Source organism: Nannospalax galili, unplaced genomic scaffold (genome assembly GCF_000622305.1).
Source record: "Nannospalax galili isolate Female #2095 unplaced genomic scaffold, S.galili_v1.0 scaffold377, whole genome shotgun sequence".
Taxonomy (NCBI): Eukaryota; Metazoa; Chordata; class Mammalia; order Rodentia; family Spalacidae; genus Nannospalax; species Nannospalax galili.
The window spans coordinates 1,408,557-1,423,340 of record NW_008341187.1 but is presented as its reverse complement, the minus strand read 5'-3'; the positions used below and the strand labels follow the sequence as shown (position 1 = coordinate 1,423,340).

Sequence of the window (14,784 nt, the reverse complement as noted above, 5' to 3'; positions counted from 1 at the left end):
CTTGTCTAATTGTTTATTGTCTGCATTTGACTTGAATGCAGGATGATAACCATCATGTCTCCTACCTCCTTTACCCTGGCATAGAATATGGGGATCCAAGTTCTACCTGATTTTGGACATTATCTGGCTTAAATTTTATTCCATTTGTGATTGCTAAGAGCAGAGGTCATCTCAATAGCTATAAAATGGAGAAATTCACAATATTGGACTCAAATGAGATCAGTACTTCTCCAAGGTATTTCCATGCCTTGTTTTGTCATTAGAAAAAGTATGTACTGGAACTAATTTGTTTTCTTTGATTGAGAATGACTATTTCTAAAATTGGCCATGTGCTCAAAGAATATATGATATCTTGAACAAACTGCACAGGGTGCCCACAGTGAATTGTCCTTTCTATCCTTGGCTATCTGCCCAAAAAACTAAGGCACATTTGTGGAGTGTTCTTTATGTGTTTGTGGTATATGCATGTGTATGCACATGTATGTGTGGATAGACTTGCCCATGAGTGCATATACATGTGGAGTCTAGTGGTCATTGTCAGGTTTGTCATCATCTTTCTCCATCTTACTTTTTGAGACAGGCTCTCTCACTGAACCCAGAGCTTGCTATTTCAGAGTAGAATATCTAGCCAATGAGCCGCCAGGGTCTACCTGTCTCTGCCCCCAGCACTGGGGTTACAGTTGAGCTCCACACACCCAGCTTTTTACTTAGATACTGGGAATCCAAACGTAGGTCTTCAAGCTTGCATAGCAAGCCCTTTACTCATTAAGCCATCTCCCTGACCCACAGTGAGTTGTGTTCTATTACTGCAAGCTTGGTAACCTTTCCTGCTGTGCCTCTCCTTGCAGCAGTGTTAAGTGTCTCATCCTTTGAACAGCTTTGTTAGGAAAACGTGAGTAGAAGTGATGTGAATTTCTTCCAAGCAGCATCTTGGTAAGCGTGTGCATGGTTCATAATTTAAAGCTTTTCCTTTAGTCATAATCCTGACAATATTCCTGATAGAGATAGTTTGGTCAACTCAGAACCCAAGAAAATGGCAAGGAACTATAGCTGACCCAGGGTCAACTTGGAGTGCGAGTGAGAAAATGAGCCTTTGTTGTAAACTATTGAAATGCTGGGTCATTTGTTACTGCAGCATAATTGGCATATCCTGACTGATACAGATGGCCCAGCCTTTGTGTGCTTCACTTCAGAAGATCTTGGCCTTAAGTTTTATTCTAGCCACTGCTGAGAAAGCAATTCTGCACAGACTTCAGCTGACATCACATAGGTGCAAGTTGACAGCTCATTGGTTTAGGCCCGTGCTTCATTTGCTTTCACGCTTTATATCAGCCAGTTCACTCTGTCATGCACTCCTACAGGAGCTGACTAAGCACTCACGTGGATAAACGGGGAGTACAAGGAAATTAATACGTATGAGAACAACTTTGACAAGTGGGTAATGGAAGCTGATGGAGAAATGTTTCTCTCCTTGTTCTCTTCCGTATGCGGCTCTGAGAAATGCTTCTTAAGGTCCTAAGAGAGTATTGAGAAATTGAATGACACATTGCCCGGTGGCCAACTCCATGATGCATCCTTACTGACTTCTGTTCCTTTATTTCACTCATTCTTTCCTTTCTTCTATGCTCAGAAATCGAATCCCTAAAGAAATGCCTCCCTGTGAGCCTTTGTCTCAAGTTTTGTTTGCTCAAGGAAAAAGATGCATCACCTGTTAGACTCTAATTGAATCAGTCAAGCATTATCCACCATTAGCGTGAATTATTTACATAGCTCCATAGTGTAAAGGATTATACTGTATATTTACAGTCACTCATAAAACAGAAATACTTTGATATTTACTTTAGAAGTTATTATTAGATTTGCTTGTCCCAATTTAAGTCATCCCGCTACCCTAATCTGTCATTAGGTCATGAATTCTTAGTCCATGCCAATGATTTAGCACATAAGTCTTTGGTGGAATTTTCTTAGCAAAACATTTTATTGGTGTATGTGTGTATACCATCACTTAAGTATAGAGGTCTGAGAACAACTTACAGGAGTCAGTACTCTGCTTCTATCACGTGGGACCCAGAATCAAACTCAGGTTATCAGGCTTGGTGGCAGGTGCTTTTACTTGCTTGGCTATCTTTTTTGCTATTGTTTGTTTTAGACAGGCACTCATGTAGCCCAGGCTGGCCTTGAACTGTGTAGGGGAGAGAAATGCAATCTTGATTCTAATCCCTCTATCTCCCAAGTTTTGAGATTGCATGTACACACTAGTGGATTTATGTGGTGCTGGGGATGAAACCCAGGGCTATGTGTATGAGAGGCAAGCACTCTACCAAGTAAGCTACACCCCCAATTCAAATCTGTGGTTTTGGAGACCCGGTGTTTGAATAGCACATTGGTAGGCAAATTTTAAGTGTTAAAGCCTAAAGGAAGTTTTGGTAGAACTGATATCCCACAATACTTTGTCACCCTTCATCTTTGAGTGGTCAGTTCATGGACAATGCCCCATGGGACAGTTGTTTGGACCATAGTAAATACTGTCTGGTTTAGGGATTGAATTGACCAAATTCACATAATGCTTTGTCCCTCTGCTCCTTCTTGGCTTCTTCTCTAGTCTGTTCTCTGCAAACCTCAAAATCGCAATGTGGTAGGACAGAGGGTATTTAAAAATCACCTAGCCATCCTCTTTACTTCATAGATCAGAAGACAGGCTCATAGAAGTTAAGGAAAGTAATCTATTTTTGTGGTGTGGGGAGAGGAATGAAGGGATATAATTTTGACTGTTAAGAAGATACCATTTTCTTTTTGACATAATTAAATTCTTGATTGTGATGCTCTTAAATGAACCATGAAATTCTAAGCACTTGCATTGCAAGTGTGATTTTTAAGTAAGGCTTTTTTTTTCCTACCCCCAATCTGAATGCTAAGGTGGCAGATGCATAACTAATCTTAGCTGAATCTATATTAAGCAAACTGCAAGGTGTCTTTATTTAACTCGCATGATCTGTGAATATAATGTAGTGTTAAGTAGCATGATTTTGCACATTATATCTGAAAATAAAAGCAACCTCTTTAATGTGAAAGGTTATTTTATATTTAGTTTCAATGGAAATAAGAAACACAGAAGAAAAGCATTCATAAAGGATTTATTCCTAAGTGTGATTGCATTAGGGTGTGTGTGTGTGTGTGTGTGTGCGTGTGTGTGTGTGTGTGTTTCTGATGGATAAACGCCAGTGCTTGGGACTTTGTCTTGTGTCATATAGAGAAGGGAGGCTCTAAGATCCTTTTATCCTAGTGTACATTTTCTGAAAAATGTCTAACCCACTGAGCTGTGTTTTTGCTCAGGGATGTTTCCATGGACCTGTTATTAGTTCCAGGAAATGTGAGTGCTTTCTATTTTATCTCTGGAATCTCAGTTCCTGCAGACACTATAAGGGATTATCTGTTCTCTCTGTTTAATGTCTTTGCTGCAGCAGGGCAGATTCCTAAAGGAGTGAACAATGAAATATTTCAAGACCCAACTGTGGAAGATCAGGAAGAGAGGAAAACCAAGTATTCTGAGTTAAGCATAAAAAATATTGGCCTTTGGCTTCTTCAAATACTGCTGTAAAATCTTGCCTGCTATACGCTAACCAGTACAAGCATAGAGAGACTACTCAGGCTTTATATGACGTTCAAGTTCTGGAATTTGGTTCTCACTTAACCCCTTTGTCAGTTTTATTTGAATGTATTTGAACTTCTTTAAGAATCCAATTTTAGCTTATAATGATTCCATTCCACTAGAAAAGTGTTCCCAATCCTAAGGACACAGAGTCCTGAAGTGACACAAGAGGTCTGAAACCTGTTTAGATAACAGCTCTCATCAGTAGGTCTCTTCATAAATAATATGTTTTATGTAAATGTATTTGAAATTTGTAAATTCTTGGTCACTTCTAAAGCAACATTTTTTATCAATAGACAACCAAAAAATATAGTAAGGTGATATTCTGTGTGTGTGTGTGTGTGTGTGTGTGTGTGTGTGTGTGTGCGCGTGCTTGTGGGCATGCACACATATACATAGGGGGAAGGTCTGTGATTTTAAAACAATTAAAGAAGTCTTTAAGCTCCAACAAGCTAAGGACTACTATGGTAGTTATGTTCTACAGGGCATGCTTCACAAAGCTAAATGAAAAAATTTAAAGTTAATGGCTAAACAGTGCTTAAAGCATACACATTATTCATGATTTATTTTAATAACATTTGTGGATGACTAACTTAATACTACTGCTGAGCATCCATTATGGTTTGGTGCTGAAGATGTGCCTGAGTATCTGTACCTCCTTAGGGGTGGTTTACATTACTCAGTGATCTAACTAAAATGTATGATTCCATATATCTGTATAGAAGCAATGCTAGGAAAAGCATCCAGCTGTTGAATAAACTTACATTAAGTCAGATACTGTTCTAAACAGTCTTACAGATATTAGCTCAATTAATCCTTGCAATAGCCCTCTGGAACATTCCCATTTGCTAGAAGGGGAGCTGGAACAGTGGTGGGATTGAATAGACACCAACCACTTATCTAAGAAGTGATAGGCCTGGGGACCGAATCCAGACTCCGAGCCTATCTACAGCCTGTACTATTCCCTCCAGAGGATTACATATCTGCCCTGGAAGGAAAAGGATAAGATGACTCCAGGACTCCCTGGAGGCTGGCTGATTTGGACCATACCCACTTCTTCCCCCACATCCACATCACATACACAATATAAATACACACACACACACACACACACACACACACACAATCACATACACCCTGTGCTCACTTTGGGCACAGAGATATCAGCTACCTGGGATGTTCTCTAGTCTACAGCTTGCTTCTACACCTTCTGCCAGGAATCATCACTGCCTAGCATCAGTGTGTGTGGCTAAGATTTCCAGGGCATGATGAAAGGCAGCCTGATTTACATGTTTGGTTGCTTCAGGTAACCTGTTCACATCTCCTCAAAGTTCTTTTCGAGGAGGTCAGCCTCTGGAGGGTTGGTCAGTTGACATTGACACTGTACTCCCCACTCTTTTAAAGGCTGAGCTGGTAGTATGCTGGAGCATCCTGTTTGTTTCCTTTTTCACCCTGCCCAAACCAAAGACCAGGGAGAGTGAGGAAAACTGTACAGATCCCCTGGGCAGGCCTTTCCTCTAGGTGCCACTAAACATGCAAATATGCCCTGTGTAGAATTGCTAAAGAAGATTAGGATCCTTGTCTTGCTTCTCTGCCCATTCCAATTTGGCAGGTGCGGTCAAGGCCCAGTGGAGGCCACCCTTTGGTATTTGGGGGCTGAGACTGGATGCCAGGAGACCACCAGTTATTTTGATATGGCAGGCTGCCTGTGCTCAGAATTGCTGGAGTTATTTCAAAAGCTCTCACTGTTTTCAAGGCTGGCAAGCTAAGTCCCCAAGAGAAGCATGCACTTCTGAGCAGAGCAGCCAGCCGTCTTCACAAATCGTCTCAACCAGATAAGAAAGGTCCTCTCACCTTCAGGGTGGGGGGTCAGGAGAGGGGCCCAAGATCCTCAGGACTGAGTCTTATGGTGGAATGAGTGTGAGGAAGGTGTTGTCATGTGAAATGGCAGTAGCATAATGTAGTCCAGGCCCAGGTGCTGGTCTGAGACTTGCTGACATTGTGATCTCTCCTGTCTATCATGTCTGGAAATGAAGTAGAGAAGTGGGTCTCACTGTGTGTCCTGAAGACCCCCTAAGAGCTCTTTCAAGGAGCTCTTGAGATATTATGTCACAAGAATAAGGTACTGTTATTTGTTTTTTCACTGAGTTGATATTTGCACTGGAGCAGAAAGGCATTGCTGGGCACAAATGCTGGCATGTTAATGCCAATCTGTGTCTGTACTTCATGCCCCCCACCACTAAAAACCCAAAGAAACCCACCATTTCCATCATGAGAGTCTCCATGCAGCATTAGAGTTAATAGTAATTTCATTTCATCTCAGTCTTGTATATGTTTTTTCCTTCTGAATTCTTTGTGACAAAATGGAAACTATGCATGAGCCTCTTCTGTGGTACCTGGAGGTGTACGTGAACACATCTCCATGCCAGACACACTTGTGCTGCCGTTCAGCTAGCTGAACATGGTCTTTCATGCAGTACCATTTTCATTTGAAAGAGATGATGTGTGTGTGAGTGTGTGTGTGTGTGTGTGTGTGAGGGGTGGGGGGTAGCCATGAGTACTAGATGTGGGCATTTGGAAGATTTTTTTTAAATAAAGTGAACCCAGTACTATTTCTTAAACATTTGATTATTTTTGTTTATGTGTATATGTGAGTTTTGCATGTTAGAATGGGCATGTGTATTCCAGTGCCCACACTCCTAAAAGATTACACCTCAGTGGGCCTGTTTCCTCCCTTACTTTGCAAGCACTCAGCCAGTCTTTAGTGAGAGACACCCAAGCCTAATTCTTGAGCTGCATTGGGTCTGTCTTGGTTTCATTTGTTCGAGTTCTTTGTGGGAATCTGGAGAGCCTTTCCCTTCGCAGAGACCTAGCAGTTCTCCAGTCCACATCTGTTTCAATTTTAGAATTATAATCTGAGAAATGATGAGAGGCAGAAAATGTAGTTCCTGTTGTTTCTCTTTCCCTGATTTATCTTCCTATTCATCATAAAATCATCTACTATTATGTACAAACAGTCTTTGAAATCAACATTAGCCTTAATATATGGCAAGTAGGTTGGTGATCCTTGGAGTAAGCTAAGAGACATGAGCTTTGAATGGCCCAGGACACTGGGTAGAAAATGATATCACCGGAAACTCTTCATCCAAAGAGCCATCAAATGTGTTTCAAAGAACTGTACTGGAGAACCAAACACCCAGGGCCACGCTTTTGACAATTACTGTCTTCTGTGCTCTGGGCATTTGTGAGCCTGTGCTTTGATCCCATTTTGGATGGTTTCTGGAGACTCTGAACACATGAGGAAAGCATAAACTCCCAGTCCCTTGTCACTGTTCTTCTGTGCCTTCTCATCTAAACTTGCTTTCCTGGTGCAGCCAGACCAATTTCCTAAAGCAGTGGACAGGGTAGAGATTTTGGTCTTGTCCCTTTTTCCTTACAGATTCACCTCACTGCCCATCCTGTAGATAGCCTTGGCCCATCATCACTGAAGAAGGAAGGAATACAGTGTTCATGAGCTCGATCACTCCCCTGTACCTCAGATGTGCGGCCATATTAGCCCATCTGGTAGCCTTTCCTTCCAGTTTTCCTGAGGCATGACCCCCCTTTGGTTTAAGACAAATCCCTCCGTAATTATTATTCTTAACTTCAGCAGGTATTATGACCCTTAATTCATTCTCATTCTCTCCCTCCTTCCCTCCCTCCCTCCCTTCTAGTTGATGATTATAAATATTGCTGTTTCTCTCTCTCTCTCTCTCTCTCTCTCCCTTTCTCTTTCTTTCTCCCCCTAGGCTCTCTCCATGGAATCCTTCCACTCAATCTGTAACTATGGCCAAGTTCCTTGTTTGTTCTTAAATGGCTACCATTTCACCTGCTGAGCCATATTATTAAACTTCTCTAAAGAGAGATGACCTAACTTTGGGTTCTTGTTCTGACAGGCTGTTAATTATTACAAAACAATGGAAAGCTCAATAAAAAATCTTGCAATTAAATTCCTGAGCCTTTGTTTCTGATGGGGGAGACAGAATGCAGCTCTGACTGCAAACCTTGTGGAGGTCCTGGCACAGAAGGACTAGGTCCTGAGGTGCTGGCTGTCCATGACCTCCACAGGCCTGCAGGTTGTTGCTGTGTAAGTCAGCTTACTCAGTATTCAGGGATGAGCTTGGCAAAGCAGCTTTCCATTTTGAAGCCTTTTAAAAAGTTGAGAATTTACATAGCTATTCAGTTGGAAAAATTATAAAATCAGTTAATGCCCTGAGGATAGCATAAACAAAGATGCTTTTGTTTTTTAACCTCTGAGTGTGTTTCTGAGAGTTTTCTGAATAATAAGCAGCTAGGAAAATTTCCAGGCAGCCTTTTCAGTATATTTCACATTTGCTGTAAAGCTGTAGATAAGTCCTGGGTGAAGATTAGAACCATGTGTGTCCAGAGGAGCCATGGAGAGGCAGTTCCTTATAATCCATTTAATTGGTTCCAGAAACAGAGCATAAGCCAGCCCCTCCCAACCAGCAGGATAGAGACGGATCAGATAGTGAGCTGGAACTGTTTATGATGTGATGGATGACATTTGGGTATTTATGTCTAAAATTTAAAAGCAAATCTGTGTAGGTCCCTTGGAGTAGACAGACATGTATCTAGTCTATAGAATCCTGGGAAGGCTTCCCTATATGGGTTTCCTAGTATAAAAAAGATGCACAAAGATGTATCTGTATGCCAGCTGTTTGTATAATAGCACATTACATCTTCTCACCTGTTGGAAGGTAAGGGGCTAGCATGAGCAGTCCCCAGGCAGAAGACTGACAGGAATCCCTTAGAGCTTCCAGGGAATTGAAAATGACTATCAAGACCCCCGTGAGCTTAGGGAACATGCATCAATCACTTTTTTTTTTCTACTAAGGTGAAGGAAAATGTACTCCAATCTGACTTTCTAGATTAAAATTTCTCAGCAGCAGCCCATTTTGGTGAGAATTTTGTATGTAAAAATAATAATGTGGATGGTTCCAGCCATCGTCACAGTGGGCAGACGTAAGTACTGAAAATTGAACCCTGGATGTCTTACATGCTAGATGAGACCATTGAGATTACAGCCCCATCTCACTTTCATGATTCCTTTTCTTTTTCTTTTCTTTTTTTCTTTCTTTTTTTAAATAATAATTATAATTATAATTATTATTATTATTATTTTGGTCTTTTTGATACAGGGTCTCCCTGTAACCCCAGGTAGCCTGGAACTTGCTATGTAGACCTAGCTGGCCTGGATCTGAAAAAGATCTACCTGCTTCTGCCTCCCAAGTGTTGGGATTAAAGGTGTGTACCACCAGACCTGACCACTTTCATGATTTTTAAGTCAAACTTGAACAATAATTGAGGAAGAAGACATAAATAGCTGTAAACATATTTTTTTTTCTTGATGGAATGAAGAAAGACCTGTTTTTCTTTGTAAGAGAATTCCAGATGATTTAAGGAGAAAATGAGCTATGACAAAATGCATGATGGGAAAGCGTTCTGAAATGCATGTTTGCCCCTAAGAGTTCTTCTCAATAGTTTTCTTAGCCTGTCAGAATTCTAAGTCTGCTCATTTCTATTCCACTTGAGTGGTCCCTATCAGGACCAGGCTGTGGGATGTCACAATGTGTATCAGCCATCAGAGCATGAAGAGTGTCGGTAACAGGGAAATTACTAACAGTTCTCATATCATGAAGCAACATGTGCTCTGCTAATTACTGTTCTCTGCGACTGCTCTCACATCTTGAAACTCCCCATGACCTAACTGCGGAGATCCTGTTTGTCTGCCTCCCACCTTCTTCCCCAAAGAATGTAAAATAACAAATTGCAAGGCTGGACTTGTTGAATAAATTTGATTTGTTTTTGTATAACCAAAGGCAAGAGAGGTTTTGGAAGCTGGTGACTTGTGGTTAGATACATAAAATGACTCCATGGACTGAGTGTCCAGATGAGTTTAATGTGGAGGGTGGCGGTGCTTGAAGAGAATCACATCACATGTCCAAAGGCATTTCCTCCCTTCCTATGTTCTTGGAATGTGTGAGACGGGCAAGACCACTTAGCTGACCACTCAGGGCCCCGTCTCACCGGAGCAGGTACATTGTGAATCTCTTTTTTCTCAGCCAGTCTTCTATCCTCCTAGTGACCCCTAACATTCTAACCTCAGGTTCTTTCTGTTATTTCCTTTTCTTCCTGATACAAACAGCTAGTTATACCATATAGCAAATATAATAGTTATTGTTAATGTGCTGCTTTTGTTTATTTGTTCATTGGAGCAAGGAAACCCCAGCACTTTCCTGTTTGGTGTTGTAGCGAGTCCCCTTCTCTGTAGGACTTTACCTTATTCTCTGAACCCCCTGCAGAACGCCCCAATCACTTGGTTTGTTGAGATGGATTAAAGATTACTTTTCACAGGTTATCACAGGAGGTGCTTTGAATAGAGGCATCAAACTAGACTATTTTTATGGTGGCTTTTGGAAGTATTAATTATTAATAAGATTTTCTTCATGTTGGAATACCAAAGGTACTAAAACAGAGGCTTGTGAATAGTTCTCTCTGGAGAAGAGACTTGCTGAGCATGGGCAGTGATACTGTCTATCAACCTAGATGTGATTGCCTGATAGTATCCCCCAAACTAATTAATAATGACATATTAGCTAACATATTGCCATCAGCAGGCAGCTATTGTAGGAACAGGGTGAAGGGAGCATGTGTGGAAACAAATCGGATCTTAGAAAAACATGCAGAATTGTTCTTTAATGGTGACTTGATAATATCTGCAATATGAATTTTGTTCTTTTGGCATTGTTAAGCTTCAAAGGATAAACCTGAGTGTAAAGTTGGAGGAATAAGACTAGGAAACAAAACTAAACAAAAAAAGAAAAAAAAATGAATTCAACCTTTCCCAAAAGCTTTTCCAATTTTTAAAAAAAAACAGTTGGTCCACGAGACATGACAGTCCAAGGAAAGCCTCAGGTAGCCTTCTCCTCATTTAGTATACTTTGCTTTTCTTCTCCTTTGTCCATCCTGAGCCTCTCAGCATTCTCAGCACATGGCAGTGCGTGACAGATGGGCCAGAAACTGTAATCTGTTGCTGTCTTTCAGTTTCAGAGGAGTCATTATGACAATAAAGGGGTTAAAACTGTCAACACCTATCAGAACTTGAAGATCATTAGTGTAATGTAAACCTGAGACCCTGGACGCCAATGACCACACAGCAGATGAATCCTACTAGGTTGAGCTTTGTCAGAAACCCTCATTCATTGCTAGCGCATGCTTTTGAAATGCCTTGCAGAGGAAGTCATTGTTTATGCATACAAATGATAATGATTAAAGATGATTGTGAATCTTCTTTATTTCAGAAGATGCATTTTGAATGAGCACTGGCAGATACAGATACAAGTTGAATAGAAAAACGCCCTTTGAGCGTGAGACAGGAAGCCTTCAGAGTTCAGACCGCCTGCAGAACACTGACTGTTGCTTTGTTATTAAAAGTTACTGTGTGTATCAAGTAACATTATTTAGGAACGCAAATTATTGCAAGATAGATTAAATTTTAAAAATTTCCTTTTCTTACAAGGAACATGAGAGGAAAAGAAATGCGGACAATTTTAAAATAAGCCAACGATTTGAGACAAATAAAATACATCCCTCATTCATTAGCTTAAAAGAGAAAATTGATACATAATAAACAGACTCTGAAATCTGTTTTTATCAAGAATCTATATGATCCAGAAAGGGACAAGCCAGGCTCGAAAACAGGAGCAGGAATCCTTGGTGCACTAGGGGAAGAATGGGTAAAGGAGAATTTCAATAACCCAGATATGTTCAAATCCACAGGTCCCAATGGCTGGCATCCTAGAGTACTTAATGAATTGGCCGAAGTCATCACAGAACCGCTAGATATCATTTTTGAGAACTCGTGGAGGACTGATGAGGTGCTGAAGACTGGAAAAGGGCATATTTAGAACCTTCTTTCACAAAGGGAACTGGATGGTGACCCTGGAAATCCTCATCAGCTTAACTTTTTGCTTGGAAAATTCTGGAGTAATCAACTTAGTAAACTGGGTAACTGACTTGTAGTAGTTAGAAGCAAGCCAGTGAATAGCACTCTTGAGGTGCTGGGCTCGGTTTTCAAAGGACACACCATATGGGAAGAAGCCTTGTCCGTCTCTTGGGCTTCTACCCTTCAATCTATGAATTCTTCATGAAAATAGGTGAGGTTGACTAAGGCACGTGGGCATTACTAATTTTAAGTACAATATATAAAAGTAGGTTTCTGGCGATAACTAGTTCATTATATCAATTCCAAATTAGCCTTTACGTGGAGAACAGAAACTTTGACTTAAGTTATGATATTTCATATACTCATATAGTTTGGTGAAGGAATTCTTATTTTAAAGTTCTTTATGTAATTATTTCACATATAGGTATAACCATAGAACTGACAGATCAAGGGAGAACACTAAAGGAAGAAAACTTATAACTTAAAAATATTGATCTGGCTGAGGTATGACATAATAAGAATACCATGTGTTGAATAATACTGAGCAAGTTTATACTTCCTCTCTGCTTGGAGTTTGCACCATCCTCAGCCCTTCCTGAGTTGCCTCATCCTACTGCCCACCTTTCTCACCCAACCTCCTTCATTAGGGTTCTGAAAGCAGGCCTGGGGACTGGGAAGTGGACAGTGGCAGCAGCCATGAGGGACTCTGTCCACCTACCATCAGGAGAGTAAAGGAAACAGGGAGGGAGCTAGGAAGGAAATTAACATGAGCCTGAAGTTTTTCAGATTCTCATTGCTATTTCCTTTGCGTGTTGGTCGCAATAAGATCTAAACTTAGTTAAGAGGAGACCATGGAAGATTTAATAATGTAACACTAGGCTAGGACTGGCACGTTTAGAGCCCCTTAGCAGTACTGTATTGTGGAATCTTCTCTCTACTTCTTAAAGTATGCAAAAGATGTAAGTTTATATCACAATCATGGTCCAGAACAAGAAAATTTCAAAGGAAAAGAGGTTGACATTCACCTTGTCCCTAGGAATACATTGACAGTTAAGAAGGGACTAGGCTTCTGAAGGCATTCATGACAATGTTGTTTGTGAAATCGAAAGTTGAAATATTTGCGCTAGATTTAGAGATGAATTTAGTTACTGCATAAAGTCTGTATCATGCTTAAATACAAATCTAAGGAGGTTCTAAAAGCATGAGCAACTTATCCCATAAGTGACATGTACTGTGCCATTATACAGGGATTGTACTCCAGTCAACTGTTTGTCACCTTTTCAAATAAACTGGTCTCTAAAATATCCATCAGATTTTTTAGAGGGGTGTGGGTGTCTGAACAGACTACTGATGTGATTTATTGTGCTAATAAATGGCTTCCTGCTTAAGACCTCATTTCCAGGTGCTGCATCTGTGGCAGATTTATTTCACAGATGTACATTTGCATTGCTGGACTGTGCCTAGAAAGGACCCAATTTCTCACTATTATTTTCCCCAGGGGCAATAGAATAAAATCTACTGCAACCCAAAAAGGGTTCTTGGGTCATTTCAAGTTTTATTTTCCATTTGAGTAATATCTGACTTCAATTATTTGACCACATTTAAATCTTTTCTCTGTGTCACTATTGGAATTTCAAATTAAAATAGTCTAAAATTAAGAATCGGAATATAGAATGGTAGAATAGCCAGTGGGCCTGAAAGACTTCTTAGTTAAAGCTAAATGAGGAAAACTTTGGGAGGAAAGAACTTTGGGAACTCCTTGATATTAAATCAAGTTGAAATAAGAAAATATAACAGAAAAAGAGTCTTTTTACCTTGAAGTGCATCTATAAATAATTATCCTTAAGAAGAATAAATTTTTCACAGTTTATTCCTTTTATCTGTGTACTGATGATGTCCTTAATATTTGAATGTAAAGGAAGTAACAGTTTATTAAAATATGTCAGCAAGCCTCATGTTTTGGTCACATCAATTCATATTTCCTAAAACATTACATCATTGGCTGTAGGATTTTATTTTATAATGTTGAAGAGTTCAGAGATTAGTAGCAAAATTTTCTTCAATTTATAAAATTTTTAGGAGAGTATGAAGAAATGTTACACCGTATGTCGCTTAGTCAACTATGGTGGCAGACATCTGTAAACCCAACAGAAGAATTGCAAGTTCAAGGCCCACCTGGGCTATGTAGTAAGACCCCCATCTCAACAAACAAACAACAAAACCAAACAAAGTAGAGACAGCGAAGACAGATCAATCGGTCAAGTCTGTACCATGAAAACATCAAGAAAATAGTTTGACTCCAAGAACCCACACAAAAATGCTAACTGTGTGGTGTACATTTTTATTGCCAGCACTGGGGAGGAGTAGGCAGGAGCCCTGACACTCCCTGGCCAGCCACCCTAGTCTACTTGGTGAGTTCCAGGCCAATGAGAGACACTGCGTCAAACAAAATAAGAAATCAAACAAGAAAACACACTCCTACTCCACCCCTCCCCACCAAACCTACAAAAATCATAAAAACAAAACAATAACAAAATACTAAGATGGACAGGGTATGTATAATGACATTTAAGACTGATCTCTGGCCTCCATGTACACATGCATGCACGCGTACACACTCACTCAAAACGAGGGAGAAATATTTCTTGACCTAAGGAAGGAGCAAGTTAAGGGACAAGTAATGCTAAAAATCTTGGAAAGAGCTGACTTTATGGTAACACAGGGTTTCTTAGTCCAGAGAATTCCGGCAGCTTCTTAGTTCAGAGAAGTTTATACACAGCATCTTGGTGATTTGAAACACAGGATGACAGGGAGTATTACGTTTTTACTTTGGAATTACTCAAATCTGAGTTAAAATTTGAGAACTATCCCCAGTGTTTTCCTGTTAGATGCCTACGCCATAGTATAGCTTGAGGAATCATCACATGTAATTGTGAAACTTAAATCTTCTTTTCTCTTGTTCATAAAATGGTAAAAATAAACACCTCCTCCTCTTATTGAGAGGCTTGAGAGCTCTGTAGTTTATTCCACAGTTTCTACCAAGGCCTGGCATTAGCAGGCAGTGACTGCCTCTCCTTCCCTGTTTGTTATTTTCTTCCTTTCCTCTTATGTGGAAGAGGTTACCTTAAAA

The 14,784-nt window shown here is 40.2% G+C and overlaps 1 protein-coding gene across 1 annotated transcript in view; it reads left to right on the top strand.

Moving 5' to 3' along the window:
* The window catches only part of Samd5 (sterile alpha motif domain containing 5), a 47,278-nt gene extending 33,673 nt beyond the window's left edge, over positions 1-13,605 (top strand). The window contains exon 2 of the mRNA XM_008836691.2: positions 11,489-13,605. Coding sequence (XP_008834913.1) covers positions 11,489-11,551 — 63 coding nt within the window. The 3' untranslated portion in view covers positions 11,552-13,605. The remainder of the gene's footprint in view (positions 1-11,488) is intronic.
* Positions 13,606-14,784: the final 1,179 nt, after the last annotated feature.